At 42.2% G+C, this 16,638-nt stretch overlaps 1 protein-coding gene across 1 annotated transcript; it reads left to right on the top strand.

The window, feature by feature from the left end:
- Window positions 1-1,547: 1,547 nt before the first annotated feature.
- On the top strand, window positions 1,548-9,084 carry CDKN2AIPNL (CDKN2A interacting protein N-terminal like). The gene is given in 4 exon segments (XM_003980771.6): window positions 1,548-1,587; window positions 1,590-1,785; window positions 3,054-3,153; window positions 8,382-9,084. Coding segments are annotated over 4 exon segments (348 nt in total). The 3' UTR covers window positions 8,394-9,084.
- Window positions 9,085-16,638: the final 7,554 nt, after the last annotated feature.

Below are 16,638 nucleotides of genomic sequence, written 5' to 3'. Positions count from 1 at the left end.
TCCTGACTGCTGTGGAGAAGCTGAGACCGTCTTGGTTTTACACCCTTGTTCACATTCTCCCTGCTTGAGGGGGTGAGAGTACTATGTCTCCCTATTGTTAACTATAATGAGAGTTCACTGAGCCTGGTACTGGGTTTGTGAACACAATGTCCTCATTAGACTGCCTGGTATTTCCATTTTGTGTGGAGGTTTCTGCCTGCTGGGGTCCTAACATCCCACCAGAAACTGCAGAAGCAGCAGACATCACAGATGGCTCTGCCTTTGGACCCTACTCTGTAGCCCTGGATCCTGGATTCTCGGCCCAGCTCTGTACCTCTGTACCAAATGATAAGGGATGATGGGGAATCCTCTTAGGTCAATAATCTCTCAAGGCTGAAGGGGGCTCAAGTGATTTCCCAAGTGCTGTGCTTGAATGCTTCCAGGAAAAGGAAATTCACTACTTACAAGTAAGCTCTTCTCTCAGTGGATCTGCTACCTGACACCTGAACAGACACCAGAGTTATGCTAGTTCACCTGCTCAGCTCCTGTGGACACATCCATTCCAATTCTTTCCAACATCTGTTTCCAACATCTTTTGGAAACAGAGGTGTCACTGCTCTGGTTAAAATCCTTCAGAGGCTCCCCATTCCTCTTAGGAACTAGACCACAGTCCCTACCATGGCCAGCTATTTTTGCTGATCTTTGCTGCCTCATCTCCTTCACTGTCCCCCACTGTAGAACCCTGTCACACAGATCTTGGCCTGTTCTTACCAGGCCAGACTGGGTCTTACCATGGCCTATGTCTCTTTACGTGGTTAACTCCTGTTCATCTCTCTGCTCTCCTGTATCACTTCCTGGATACTCATGTCTGGATCAGGTCCCTTGCTTATTCATGCTCCTAACACTCTGGGCCTTCTTATGAACATCTGCCAACGTTGAATATTTTCACTTAAGCAATTATTTCACTCACGTTTGCCTCCCCCAGCAGACAGCAAAGTTCATTAAAGCAGGGCTTTGAGTTTGCTCTCTTGCATCCCCAGCATCTAGCAAAAGGCCTGGCAGGTATTTAATTGGCTGGGTAGCTGGCTCCGGGAAGGTGGGCCACAACCTGAATGGGTGTCGAGACCTTTGGGAATTAATCAAAGACCCTAAGTAGCTACACATATAAGCCCTCAGAACTGAGAGCATCCATCTGAGGGCTGGGTGCCGGGGAAAGCCCCAGGGCAAGGACACAGCACAGCTGTGGCTGGTACCGAGCTGCCGAATGGGAGAGGGGCACTCCGTCTCTGTGCTTGGGGCCTCCATTTCCCTACCGGTTCCCCGCGGGTCGACTGAGAACAGCCCCTGCGACTCCTGGGTGGACGCACGCCAGGCGCCTGGGACTGCGGAGGTCTGAGGGGCCGGGGCCGGGGCCGGGGCCGGTGAGGCCGCCGCTCCCGGCGAGGGCGCTCCAGGCCGGTCGTCCCTAGCAGTCGCGCGCCTCTAGGGCCGCTCTAGCCGCCGGGAAGTGGCGCGGTGCGAGTCGGGAAGGCGGCGGGCGGGTGCGGCCCTCGGCGGCGGAGGGCGCCATGGTCGGTGGCGAGGCGGCTGCCGCGGTGGCGGAGCTGGTTTCGGGGTGCGGCAGGCGGCTGACTTCGCGGAGCAGTTCCGCTCCTACTCGGAGAGCGAGAAGCAATGGAAGGCTCGCATGGAATTCATTCTGCGCCACTTGCCCGACTACCGCGACCCGCCAGATGGCGGTGGCCGCCTGGACCAGCTGCTGTCCCTCTCCATGGTGTGGGCCAACCACCTCTTCCTGGGTTGCAGGTGCGGACCCCTGCGGGCTGGCTGACCCTGTCCCCTGCCTTCAGACTTGCAGCCCTCCCCTTGGGCTGAGCCCCCCTGCCAGTGCTGACCCCGCCCCCAACCTCCTGGCGCTCTAACCTGTGGCTGTTGACCACGTTAGTCTGCCCTTTTGGAAAGGTATTTAACCTCTGAGCCTCAGTTTTCTCATTTGGAAAGTGAGTTGTGATGACTGCAATGTTAAAGACTAAAAAAAAGCACCTAGCACAGGCTGCTTGGTGAGCTCTAAAATGCCATTGTTATGTGTATTATTACTATTAATTTAAACTATCATCTTTGCCAAGTACATTTTTAAGTGCCTTGGCTCCTTCCACCCACGTGGCAAACGTGCAGAGACAGAAACTGAGGTCTCCAATTTACATATGAAGTAGCTGAGAGAGGGCCCGATGGTTTTTGACAGGATTAGTAGATTTTACCAATTATGGCAGGATGTAATTTGTGGCCTTTGGCTTTTTCTCCCCACTCTCCCCTCTGTTGGACCCTTAGCAAGAGCCAGCCATTGCCTCTCTGCCTTTACAGATATAAAAATAACAGATGCCTTCAAGAGACTGCTTTTGAAGTGCCTGTACCCTCTCATTGAAGAAGGTGTCAAATCTTGAAGCTCCACATCCTTTTATTTTAGCGTCCTGAAATTGTTAGGATAATAAGAGGACTCGGCTTAGTCCTGCTTTCTGTGCACCTTATGGATGTCTGACTCTGGTCACATGGCCCCTCCAACCCCTAGCCACTTGGTTTTGCTTTCAGATGTTGGGGCTTATTAGAACAGGATTTGAAGAAGCAGTGCCAAAGGCTTTTTCTCTATTTTCTAGGTGCTCCTGGGAAATCCTGGGTAATGGGTTCCAAGATTAGGTAAATGTCAGAAAATTGGACAAATGAACAAATAATGATTACATTAGACCAGAATTCCATGTGTTTAAAAAATAAAATTTGGTCCTCATACTGTATCCATGCATATGTACTGCCAGATGTATAGTGCGTCTATTTTCGTAAATCCTTTTTTGGTTTGGAAGTCTTGAAACGATTGCTCTATTGGCATTCCTAGAGCCACTTCTGAGTCCACAAGCCGGAAGAACTGTTTCCAAATTTACTGTTGAACATGTGTCCCTTTCCTGTAGTATCACATCAGAGCTCTAAGAGTCGAGTTCACAGTCCAGCTACTTGCAATTTCTTATTAGTCCACAGTGACAAGTAATTCCTCCAGGGTTTTTATCTTACTACTTTTTATTGTGCAGTTACAACAAAGACCTTTTAGACAAAGTGATGGAAATGGCTGATGGGATTGAAGTGGAAGACCTGCCACAGTTTACTACCAGAAGTGAATTAATGAAAAAGGTAAACAGGATTTCTCAGTGCATTTGAAATGGTATAGAGTTAATGGACCCTGCCTTTATGATGATATATGTTAGAGTATATTGTTTTCTGAATGTTCTTGTTTACTCCTCAAGGATTTAAGCCCTTTCATTAAAAAATTATAGAAATTTGTTACTGAAGTATAATTCACTTACAATATCCTATTTGTTTCAGGTGTACATCATAATGTTTTTTTACATTATAAAATAATCTCCATGAGAAGTCTAGTTACCATCTATCACCACACAAAGCTTTTATAGTATTAATGACTATTCTCTGTGCTGTACATCACATCCTCATGACTTATTCATTTTATAAGTGGAAGTTTGTACTTCTTAATCCCTTTCACTTCAGTACCCACCTGCCATCTGGTAACCATCAGTTTGTTTCCTATGTCTGCGAATCTTTTTGTTTTATTTGTTCATTTTTTTTTAAGATTCCACATATAAGTAAAATCATTTGTCAGCATTTGTCTTCATCTGTCTGACTTATTTCACTTGGCAGAATACCTTCTAGGTTCACCTATGTTGTTGCAAATGTCAAGATCTTTTTTTATGGCTGAGTAGTATTCCATTTCTCACATACATACATACATACATACATACATACATACATACATACATAGCATGTAATCTTTATCCCTTCATTTATCTGTGGACACTTATGTGCCTTTTCACTTTCATTTCTCTGTAATTGGTATAAACCTTTTCACAGCTAGATAACTAAATTACACATTTTTGGTGGAGTAATACATAAACTCAACCTCTAAACTTTTTTATTTTTTAAAACATTTTATCTTTAGGTAATCTCTACACCCAACACGGGGCTGGAACTCACAACTCTGAGATCAGGGGTCACATGCACCACTGACTGAGCCAGCCAGGCACTCCTCCAAACTTCCTTTATGAACATTGTTTTGAGCTTTTTGCTTACTTTTTAAGAAAATGTTGGCTAGAGTGCTGCTTTTTTACACTTATTGAAAAAATCTTTTGGTAACATTTTTACCCCAATGGGTGAGAGTCTAACCAGACTTGTTTGTCCCTTCTGACTTGCTGATGGGAATGTAGATGGAATAATGCTCACATATAGGTGTTCCCTGTTCTGTAGGGCTTAGTCTGATTTGAAGTTGTACACTTTATATGGTGAGCTGTTGCCTGTGGAGCCTTGTATCTGGGTCCTGGTGCCGGGGCCCTGGAGAGTGGCAGAAAGCAGCTCAGATGATGGGGCTGGGCATCCCGGTTGCTTTTCAAAATCCCCCCCAAACATGCTTTTTCTCATTTCCCTTGGCCTTTTTAGGCAGTAGAATTAATTGCTCCCTCTCCCAAAGTTTGTTTCCTTGGCACTTTACTCAGGCCTGTTTTAGAGGATTGTAAGCTTCTCAGGGGGAGAGATGGTGCCTAAAGTTTTAGTCCTTCTGTCTCCAAAACCTAGTATAGGCTTACCCTAGAGCAGCTCAGAAAAAGCTTACAAAATTGACCAAACCGATAGAGTGAAAGACTCATGCCCCCTGTTTTAGTTCTATCCTCAGAAACATAGGTAAGTCCTTGCCTTGCCCCAGTTGGGTCTTATTTTGGGAGGCAGAGCATATAAAGAGGTTCCCTTCTATGTGGGTATCAAGGAACTAATCAAAACTTCAGCTTCCCAGAAAGTACTTCAGCCTCAAACATCATACCCCACTCAGATAGTTTTGCTAAAAAAAAAAAAAATATATATATATATATATATATATATATTCTTTTTTAATCTGAAGTTGGAAGTCAGGAATTGGAAGTTTTTGACTTTTTGGATCGTCTGCTGTAATACTTTAACAAAATCTCTAGTCAGTGCTTCAATGTCCCATAGTGGTAAGGTTCCTGGAGCTCAGTCATGGAGCAGCTAGATAGTTGCTGGCTGCCTGAGTGCACCCCATGGGGAGGCGTAGGCAGGAGGAGTAGGATGAGCTTTTACTTCCTAACTGCTTGTGGCAGATTCTTTCCTTGCTTTTTGCTTCCAAGAGGTATTGTGCCCTCCCTAAAGACTTTTCACATCAGTTTTCTGTTACACTTCTCTGTCTTGTATGTAACCATAGTCTTTCCAGTCATGCTGGACTATGAGAGATCAGAACCATTCATGGAGGAGCACCTGGGTGGCTGAGTCAGTTAAGCATCGGACTTCGGCTTGGGTCGTGATCTCACGGTTCATGGGTTTGAGCCCCACCCATATCAGGCTCTGCGCTAACAGTGTGGAGCTTGCTTGGGATTCTCTCTCTCTCTCTCTCTGCCCTTCCCCAACTTGCACTTTTTCTCTCTCAAAATAATAAATAAACTTTAAAAAGACCAAAAAACAAAACAAAACAAAAAACAAAAAAGGACCCTTCGTGGTGTTTGGGCTGCAGATCAGGAGAGACTAAGGAGGTTTTGTAATTGATTGGTATGACCATAGATTGGTGTGCAGAAATTTGTGTGTGTGTGTGTTGTGCCAGGGTGTCTCTCGAAGCTGTTAATATTGTAAAGGGGTCCTGAACCTCAAAAATGTAGGGATCCTCTGCCCTGTGATATTCATTTTTGACACTGTTATTTCATAGTGTCAACATCCAGAGAAGAGTCCTCAGGCATGAACCCAGTATCCCTGAAAGCAGCTCTGCCCGCAGACTAATTATTTTCATGTTGTCACCTGGAAGAGGCCTGCGGGGAGCCTATACTTCTAGAGTGTTTTTAAGAGTATGTGTGTCTCAGCTTCCTTCAAATAAAATGTCAGTTGGTTAGGCGTCTGACTCTTGATTTTAGCTCAGGTCATGATCTCAGAGTTTGTGAAATGGAGCCCCATGTCAGGCTCCACACTGACAGCACAGAGTCTGCGTGAGATTCTCTCCCCCTCTCCCCTGCTCATGCTTTCTCTCAAAATAAATAAACTTAAAAAAAAAAAAAGACTCTTGTAGATACTTCGATCCTAAGAAGTCTTCTGATGTGTGTGCTGTGACAGACTTGTGTGGTGTTGAAGGATATCCCTGAGGGGCTCCTGGAAAGTGTTGTGGAGACTTCGCCGTTCTTTTGTCTCTTGCCTGAGGTGTTTGCATGTGATAGAGGCTAGCAAACATTAAACAATAATGCCAGCCCAGAGACCAAAAAAGCTTGATATTGAGCCATGTACCTGAAAATGTCTGTTGTAGTTCTGCCCAGAATAGATCTTAAGCTCTGAAATTAGAATTTAGGTGGGTTTTGAAGCTGGCTAGCAAAAAGAAATGAATCAACTGGAATTGTTGGTATCTTGAGACTGGACAGTGAAGATAATTTAGCATATAATGTCTTTAAGATTTAAAAATATTTTATAGTTATTCTGCACTTTTGAGGCAAATACATCTCTGTAGTCTATCCAACTCTTAACTCTTTGGGTCCCAGAGAAGAAATGAGCATTGGTATATCAAATAGATGGAGGGTATGATTTTTCTTTTGACTCAAATACAAATATATTGAGCAAACAATCTGTTATTTAACAGCCATCCCTGGCCACTTACTAGCAGCCTTTGTGGTTGACCAGCTTTATCCATTAGTGAGCAATACTTAACAAAGAGCAGCAGCTCACTCAGGAAAGGTGTTATTACTCTGTCAGAGTTAATATTTCCAGACCATGGTCTTAAGGAGAAAGAGGAGTGATTAACTAGGAAGCTGTCATTATTGGCTCATAGAATTTGTCAACTGAATTTCTTGGCCCATTTTTCCTGAGAACATTTTTATCCAAGAAGGAACATGGCAGTATAGAAAGTGACTATATATGAAATGTGAAAGAGAAAGTAGGAAAACAAGAGTGTTTGCATTTCAAGAAGTTCTTTCTGTGCATTGTGTCTAGTCTTGGCAAGCTCTAAGGTAATGGAACAGCCACTCCCTTGGTGAAAGGAGATGTGATTTTAAGGCAGCAGTTAATTGTGAGCGTTAAAACAAATGCAGGGGCACATGAGTGGCTCAGTTGGTGAAGTGTCTAACTCTTGATTTCAGCTCAGGTCATGATCTCCTAGCTCGTGAGTTTGAGTCCCATGTCGGGCTCTGTGTGGACAGTGCAGAGCCCGCTTGGGATTCTCTGTCTTGCTCTCTCTGCCCCTCCTGCACTCTCATTTGCACCTCTCCCTCTCTCAAAAATAAACATTAAAAAAAAAAAATCGTTAAAAAAAAATAATGTAAAACAAATGCAGCTTGTCAGATTAGTGGAGTTACATTTCCCCCTTTATCCACCAGAAATAGAAAAAGCAAGAAAAGCTTTATCTGACCCCACAGGCCAGTGTGTCGCCTGGTTGGTGCCCGGGATGAGAGAATCATGTGCTAACACCTTATGTCAAAGACCGTATTTGCAGCAGCCAAAGCTGTGGCAAGCTTGTGCTGCTGTAGTCTTGGTCTGTCCTTTTGGAAATTTGAAAGATATCTTAGGGGGTTTTCTTTTCCTTCAGACTAAAGATGGTTTCTTTAGGTGATGTTGTATTCTTCTAACAGGAGGAAGACTTCTTATATTTTGCTTTTCCCAAGGAATTTTGCTTTTTCATTGCTCAGAAAGACTGAAGTGACAGGCTTAGCTAGGAAATAGGTCATACCTTGAAAACTCTGATTACTGAAAAGACTCTCAGATTGATTCACTCACATTGCTGAATGTTAAGGAAATCCGAATACAAGGTGACAGCCAAAATGATTTCTTCACACCCAGCTTAAAAGTTGTCTAAAGCCAAGTTTAAATTTATCAAAGGTGCTAGAGAGCACCCAGAAAGAATATATTTGCTTCATTTTGCTACTATTTGAAGACATGCATTTACAGTTTTTAATAGTGCGAAATCCAGAAATACATAAATAACCTTCACATCTCCTAACTATCCTGAGTCAATGTGAAATCTTGTGAATTACTACCTGGATTCAACTGATTTTAATTTAGAATAGTGTTTGTGTGATTCTGCTTTTAGAACCCTTCACTGCAGAGCATGCCATGAAAAAAGTTATATTTCAAGTATTTCTCATCACTTTTAATTGTGACATTTATAGATCACGAGTGACAAGAGAAAAAATTAGGCTCTAGGTTCCAAATGGATGGTTATGTTCATTGTTTTGTTGAGTTTTCTATATGTAGTAAAATAATTTCTGAGTGTACTTTCCACGTAGGTAGTACATAAATAGTGTATCACTGCTGTATTTTAATTTATGGATTTGATTGGCTGGACTACATAGTTCAATAATCTTTTCTTTTTTTCCCCCCAGCATCAAAGCTAAGGCAGAAGATTCATCACATTTTCAACATCAGCTTAGGAAGGAGGCTGGGATGAATGTGACATTGACCACAGCAGCTCTCTTAAGATTCCTGGTATTTCAACCTGTAGGAAATCAAGAGGCAGTTGGAATGATAGATAGTCTTGTCTAGATTGGAGTTTTAAAAGGTCTCATTCTTCCAGTAGCTATCATTCTAAAAGTGTGCATGGATATTTGTGGATTTATAAATCATGCCTTTTTTTATTCTTACTTTTTGAATGTCAAACTTTTTGTTAAAAAATCCCTATTTTTTTTATGTTGATGTAATAATTGTAGGTAATGAATTTTACAATTTGGATTTTTCAACAATGTATCTTCAAGTCTGATTCTCTTTTATGGTGTTCCCTCCCACCCCACCCCCCCGCCCCCACTGAGGCAGACCAGCCTTTATTTCCTTATTTCTTTCTGAAGTTTATGCCATCTTTATGGCCATTGCTACACACACTTATCTTTTTTTAAGAGATGAGTGAGAGTCAAATCGTAGGCCTCAAGTACTTGCCAACTCATGGGAAGAGGCAACTTCTGAAAGGGCATCTGGCCTTTAAAACTGATACCAGATGCCACAGCTTGGTCCAGGCAGCCAGTTGATTTATAGATTCTCTAGAAGGTCTCCTAGGCTGCTGAATAAAACCCACATTCTCTTTTTCTGGACGGACGCTGAGGGTTTTGGTCTTGTATATTCGTGGATTGCCTTGCACATATCCCCTGAAGAAATACTTTAGTGCAATGTTGTTTTGCTCTGAAGTTCTCATATTAATTTCCCTCTTTTATTTAATATATCTGCTCTTTATCCCCTCCCTCTTCCATTTTATTTATGATTTTATTTATGACTTATTTTTAAGTAACCTCTACACCCAACATGGGGCTTGAACTTAGAACCCCAAGATGAAAGGTTGCATGCTCTACCAACTGAGCCAGACAGGTGCCCTCTCTTTCATATTTAATACCCACAATTAAGTATTTACCTCCAGGCATAAATCCGACCCTTGATCTTAGCCAAAATGCCAAGAAGCAATATCCAGGCATAAATCCTGAGAGAGGGACTTCATTTGGGGTCAGCAATATAATAGTCATAGCAGGATTCACTCATCACTGAGCTTGGTATTGAGGGTAATGGTGAAAAAGACAGTGAACCCTGTCTTAGCTTAACCTACTGGTAAATTCAGGTAATTAAAAACCCAGAAATGCTGAAGAGAGCTGGCTGTGGGAGCATTTCTCTGGCAACAGAAAAGTGGGAAGGCTCTCACTGCTCAAGGCTAACCATCACATCTTGGATGGAACTCATCTCTGCACAGCCTGTGGCTCTAATCTGTAGCGATCACTAGGGTAGACCAAGTGAGCTCAAGACCTCCGATATAACTTTGGATCAGCCATGTCTCTCCCTGGCCTTACCTGGGAAATGGAGATCATAGAAATCCCTACCAGACGGATGTGGCAGAGATGAAGATGTTGCAGGGCTAAGCCACTGCTCAGTGAGCCTCAGCCCCTTCCTCAAATATGGCCTAGCTTCTTTCTTTTCTGCTTACCTATACAAATTTGTGAGGTTTAAAAACCAAATTATAAAGTGGGAAATACCAGAGTGGGGCTGTCACTTTAATGCGTCTTTCACAAGTTTCTCATCATGGATCCCATTTCCACTGTAAGATATAATGCCCCAGTAAAATAGCAATATCCTGTCAGGAATGTATCCATTGCATAAACCAAGCTTAATCTGTGCACAGATTCCATGCCTGCGCCCCGCTGCGCCTCCCAACATTCTTCTTCAGTTTATTTTTGAAAACTTCTCTAGTTAACCAAAAGTAAATTTTCTGATAACCATTTTCTAATAGGTTATCTCATTATTTCCTCAGCTTAAGCTTTCTGTTTTTCTTCTCATCTAAAAAATGAACCAGTATTTTAGAATTTCATCCTTTATGTTCTTCTGGAATAGAAAGTAGCACAGAAATCTAAATTTTTGCACTGGAGCAGTCCTTGTAGTGTAGGTAAAACAGCCCACTCTTAGTGTTGAAACAGGAGCTTGCTGTAAGATACTTGCCTTGGTATGTGCATTCCTGTCTAACATGGGGTAAGGATCAAATGAGATTAAGAGGAAGGACATGGTAAACTGTCCTTATCATAACTAGAGTGTATCTTTTCTGTCAAAGACTTAAGTCTCAAGACCTTGTGAGCAGCAAGTAATAATAACAGTACTGTGTAGGGTGCTCACTTAACCATGACACCCTTTTATGTTACCCAGAAAATTCCTTTTTCCAATATTCCTTAGAGCCTATAGCCCAGCTGATGAAACTCTCGCTTTGGCAGAGGCAAGGATTTTCCAGGATCCATGTGGACCTGTGGCTTACCTATTCCATGGGCACTGGGAGGAATCATTATCACTGCCCATCCTCTGATCCTTTGCTATTTGTAGTAAACGGCACTGAAAATACCTTGTTGCATCTGAAATGAGATTTACATTATTCTAAATGTTAGATAACTTAAGTGTTTCCTAGCTGTCCAGCTCTAAAGTCTCTGTGAGGTACCCTTTTGTCTGGAAAGAGACTGTCAGCTAGGTATCCTGTCATCTCGTCACGACTCTCATTGTTGACTAGTTCAGGGACACCTTTTGTTTCTGTAGGAGTTAAGACTAAACAAATCTTAGAGGCAAGGGTTTTAGAACTTAAATAGGTTTGTGGTCATATGGAAATTGCTTCTTTCAGTGAATACTGAATGCACACTAAAAAAATCTCTGCCCTCATGGAGATATATAGATAACACACACATACATTGTTTGGGGAAAATAAAGAATCTCTCCTGCCTTGCTTGTCATTAAAATAGATAAATGGCAACGAAGCGAAAGAGCCTATTTATCCATTTATTTAAGTGAAAAACAAACCAGAGGAGGTTGTTTCTTTCCCCAAGTTTACTCTGCTCCTTGCAAGTTGGGACTCCCAGGCCTAGTGGTGACAGCGTGTTGGCTGCCCTTCTCGTTTTGGTTTAGTTTTTCTCACAATGTCAGCAGTAGGGGCAGAGTCCTTTGCACATGTGCTCATCACAGAGGGAGGTGAGCCTGAAGCCTTGCCCACAGACAAGAGGACTAGCTGAGAAGGTGGAGGGAACAAGAATGTATTACCTGAACAGATTCCCTTAGGAATCAAAAAAGAAAGTAAAAATTGAGACTATTAAAATCCCATTAGATGGAAGCTAGAATTCTTAATCTATCCTAAACATGGGCATGTGAACCAGAGCTTTTTTCCTTGACAGCACTGTCAGTCAAGGGTGGCTCTTTAGAAATTATCCAAGTAGTCCCAGCCCAAGTCCCATCCTTCTTTCTCAGCCTAGGAAAAGTAGGCAAATGACCCCAAAATATCCTTGATTATGGTCCTCTGGCCTATTTGCCTGGGAGAAATGCTGTGAGGGCATGTGGAGGCAGGTCTTGATCTTCCCCTGGTTTGGTGAAAGGGCAGTTAACAATAAGGTCGACCCTGAACTGTTTGGGCCTACTGACTAAAGCCCTTGCTTTGCTGTGAATGCTAGCATCACAATCTCACTTTTGGGCTGCATTTTCCTTTCCCTTTGACATTTTCTCATATTAAGAATATTTAATTGAGGGGCGCCTGTCTAGTGGCTCAGTCAATTGAGCATCTAGCTCTTGATTTTGGCTCAGGTCATGAGCTCATGGTTTGTGGGATGGAGTCCTGTGTGGGCTCCCTGCCCACAGCACAGCACTGGGCCTGCTTGGGATTTTGTCTCTCCCTCTCCCTCATAATAAACATTAAAAAAAAAAAAAAAGAATTTAATTGAACTTGTGAAGCGGTAGGGAATTCGTTCCTCCTGATTTATTTCACTCCTTAGTGTAAGGGTCTTCAAAGTGGGGGATGATTCTTGCTTTGATCTTGATTATAGGATTCAGTGGAAAAATCTGTCTTTAAGTACCTGGCATTTAGTGAGTTCTCCCTATTTCATTCCTACCCTACTCTTGCTTTGAGGACAAACTGGGAAAATATGAAATGTTTCAACTAACTTATATTTACACAAAAGAAAAATTAGCACTCACAATGACCCCCACAAGGTCAGACTCCATCCCCAGGGCTGCAGAAGGGCAGAACACATCAGTCGAAGTTCTAGAGTACGACCAAAGATGTGACTTAACACACAGTAGGTACTCGGTAGCAATGCTGACAAACTCAATGGCAGCAGGCACTGAACCATGCAGCCCTGATTTAATGTCCGGCAAAGGCTATGGGTGTTCTCCTTTCTCCATGAATGTGGCCTTTGCTCTAGCACTGGCTGCATGGTAGGCTTGCCTGAGTCTCACCTGTAAGCTGTAGGAGATTCCTTAAAACTTGGTGTGAATTACAGGCTCCACATGACAAACAGTTGGGCTTGGACCACCACCTACAGCCCCACTTCCCCTTGAGCCAGCCGTTTTCAACTTCACAGTGACCCGTGCTTCCTTCTACCTTCGTGTTTACCAAATGATTTTTTATGATTGTGTTCTACTTTTGTAACAAAACCCAGAAACCTGCTAATCAGTGTCTCCAGAGGATCTGGAGCTTGGAACCTGGAGGTCCTCTGCTGTTCTATTGGCCTCCTGCCCAGGCTTGTGCATGTACTGCCAGAGGCTGTCTGGAAAGGAGTTCCTAGTATTTGATTTACATTCCAGTCTTTGGAACTGTACTTGTACTGTTGCTTTTATAGCCTGATCCCTCATAGTTGGTCTTGAGAGGGTGCCATGGTGACTGTGTTCTCAAGCTGCTCTGTGCAAAAAAATCGGCAGTCCATCAACTAACTGATGTGTAAGGGCTAACAAAAGCCAGAGAAACTTTCTCCCTGAAAAAATGGGCCATCAACCTCACTGTCATCAGGCCCCAGTATTGCTCTCACTGATCTTTCTGGCTTGGGTACCCATCCCTGGGATTGACAGTCTTGTACAAGATTGTACAAGATTGACAGATCTTGTACAAGATCCCTTGTACCCATCCCTGGGATTGACAGTCTTCATTCTAAAGGCAACCTTCCAGCTGTTGTTCCAGGGAGTCTCCACCTGAAACCAAAGCCTTATGTGTTGTACAGGTACAGTTCTCTAACCAAAGCCCACTAAAACCCAGCAGGGTCACTAATCCAGCTTTCCTTTGGAGGTGATATTCCAAGCCTTTGCTGCAGTTGATGACATGGGCTGGACTCTGTGGATTCTTTTCCTATTCTCTGCCCAGGATGTTATCAGGACAAGTTTCCAGTTCTTATTGGTCTCTGTACTCGCACCACCACAGTAACATAAAAATTTCCTAACTCAGTTTTGTAAAATGACTTTGTACGGAGGCCAAAGAGCTGCAAGTCTCTCTGCATTTGACATTCTCCAACTCAGGAGGGAAGCTAGTCTAATTCATTAGGTGGGCTGTGCTATTCTTGGCAAAAAGCCTTGTTTGTAAAGGGGGAAAGGAAAGGGCAACTTATACTTTGGGCTTCAGACAGGAAGCAGCATTAAGAGGTCTGCCTTAAGTGCTCTTATGTTTGCATTTTGGCAGCCTTCAAGACACCACAGAATCCGTCCTGCATTCCAGGAAGAATGACAACTAAATGGTACAGGTTGATGGAGCCTGAGGAGATCCTTTCAGAGATAGGCTCTGGTTCCCTCTAGACAAGTACTCAACCCCGTGGCACTTTAAGGATCCCAGTCTTTCAGGTAAGAGTTTAGATAGCTAACCTCCCCCCAAAAGCCTGCAGAAGCATCATACTTGTAACCAACACCATCACCATATAAAGACCTAACTAACTAGAAGGTTATTTGCTTTTTCTCAGCACAGTACACACTCTGGAGGCTTTTCAAAAGTATCACTGACAAGTCACTGATAAACAAAAGCATTATGTGGCCAATCTTTAGCACTCAAATCACTGGCAGTTCCTGAAAGTCATTCCATTCGGGCTTTTTACCCAAGTCTGAATCCTCCATATGCCAAAAAGGAAGCTTGAAGCCCTTCCTTCCAGGATTCTTGATTTCAACCAGCAAGGAGCACTAATGTTGAGCCTGACATGAGTCATATACTCAAAAAGGTTTGCAAAAGGCACAGCTCATGTCTTTTTGGCCAACTAAAAAAAGCCCTAGCCCATGCTATGACAGGAAATGTACAAACCTCAAGACACTATTAACAAAACTGTTTTAAACCAATGCAGTTGAGGGATAGGGGAGGTGGAGAAATTACTCAAAGAGGAATGGCACATGCACTTGTATCTTCTTTTTCAGAGGACAGAGAAAAAAGTAAATTCAACAGTAAAACTTTGTTTCTAATCTCTTTCCTCTAATATGTCATATACTTGAATAATTAAAGGTAACTAATCTTTACTCTTAGCTGACAACAGCTCAGTTTTTTCCTAACTAGATGGGAACTGAAGTAACAGGGCTACTGTCTTGGCACAAGGCCCTTGCCCTATGGACAATTTCATTTACCTTTAATAGCCGTGCAACCACTGACTTTTTAATTTACATAATAATCCTCACATAAATGAGATTCCTTTGGGACTTTGCACTGCTAAATGCAATAGAAAGGAATTGTAATAAATACCACCAAGACCTAAAAAGTTGATTGCTATCTTTTAAAATCTGGAATTGAGAGATCAAAATACCTTAAACAAAACTCTAAACTGCTATATAAACCCCAGGGGGTTCTTTCTTAAGAGTACTAAATGAATAAATTAAGTAGACTTTGTTTACTCAGCACAAAATACTGTTAACTAAGGCACCTTTAATAGATTTCTTCTCCAGTACCTTCTACCTACAGGAGTCAGAATTTTTACATCAGTTTCAGAAGTTATTCATGGAACTTTTTTATTGGGTGGTTGGGGTTGGGGAGGGGAGAGTACTGACTCAAGAATAGTTCCATGAAGGAGTTAAAATGTGCTCTATTGTTAAGTCATAGTCTTTTATATCAGAGAGCAGAAAGTGTTCCTATATCCAGACTTGTTTACCAAAAAAGAAAAAAAAAAGGGGGAGGTAGAAAATAATGGTCAAGAAAACCTCTTCACTGGATAGATATAAATCTGTACATAATTCTAAATCAACTAAAGTATTATAGATTTTCTAAAACTGTGAACTTAATTCCTTAATATTTCCTAAGGGGCAGTACAGTTCTTGGGTAAAAGACCAGATTGGCCAGGTACAAATCCCAGCTCTATCACTTGCTAGTTGGTTGACCTAGACCAAGTCACTTTATCTCTCTGTACCCAATTCTTCATCTATAACATAATGGTTAGCTACCCTCACAGGATTACTGTGAGTTTGAAAGTGATCATATGTTGAAGTGTTTTGAATAATGCCATGCATGTAGAGCATTCCATGTTAACAGGGTGCTGGCACCTGGGTGACTCAGTCGGTTGAGCATCTGACTTCAGCTCTGGTCATGATCTCACATTTTGTGAGTTCAAGCCCCACATCGGGTTCACCACTGTCAGCACAGAGCCCGCTTCCGATCCTCTGTCCCCCTCTATCTGCCCCTCTCCTGCTGTGCTCTCCCCCAAAATAAATAAATATGGAAAAAAAAAAGTACTTTTACAGAGGAAAATGCATCATAAATGCATTTAAACTTCAGCATGAATCCAACTTCATACCAAAATAAATAACTTAGTTCTAGCCTCTTGCCATACATTTATAAAATTTACCTAGTTTACAGATTTTTTTGTATGATCTAACCTTATAAATAGAGGGTTTTCATCTAGTACTCAACCAAAGAAATAGGACTCTGTTCCAAGGCTGAAGAAAATACCTGAGGAATAATTGGGAGAGAAATATTCCTAAGAATTTTCTCTACTGGGAATGTTGAGTTTCATGGTAAGAGTTTTAGGTGTGTGCTGAATTTAGGACTTGGATCTCACAGACTCCCTGCAAAGTGAGATGTAACCCTCTTATAATTATCAACACCTGAAATGTTTCAATTTTAGATGGGAAGAGGAAAACAGATTAAGGTAAAAATAGATTTTGAAGCAGTAACCAAATAGCATTTAATGAAATAAGAGGGGAGACTCTCATACCTACTGTGTATTTAAAATAAGAGTCAGTCAGTCACTGGAGTAATGTCTACGGGAACTATAATTTGTCTGAGAGCTGAATATGAAAGCATCACACATTTGATATGAGCAAAAAGTACCTTTAAACTTTTTTTTTTTTTTTGGCCATTAATTCCAGTGAGTGGACTCTCATTTGTATGAAAAGCTTCCTAAGATCATACTTACTCCAAAA

Source organism: Felis catus, chromosome A1 (genome assembly GCF_018350175.1).
Source record: "Felis catus isolate Fca126 chromosome A1, F.catus_Fca126_mat1.0, whole genome shotgun sequence".
Lineage (NCBI taxonomy): Eukaryota > Metazoa > Chordata > Mammalia > Carnivora > Felidae > Felis > Felis catus.
The sequence above is the reverse complement of the archived record's forward strand: the minus strand, read 5'-3'. Positions and strand labels throughout refer to the sequence as shown.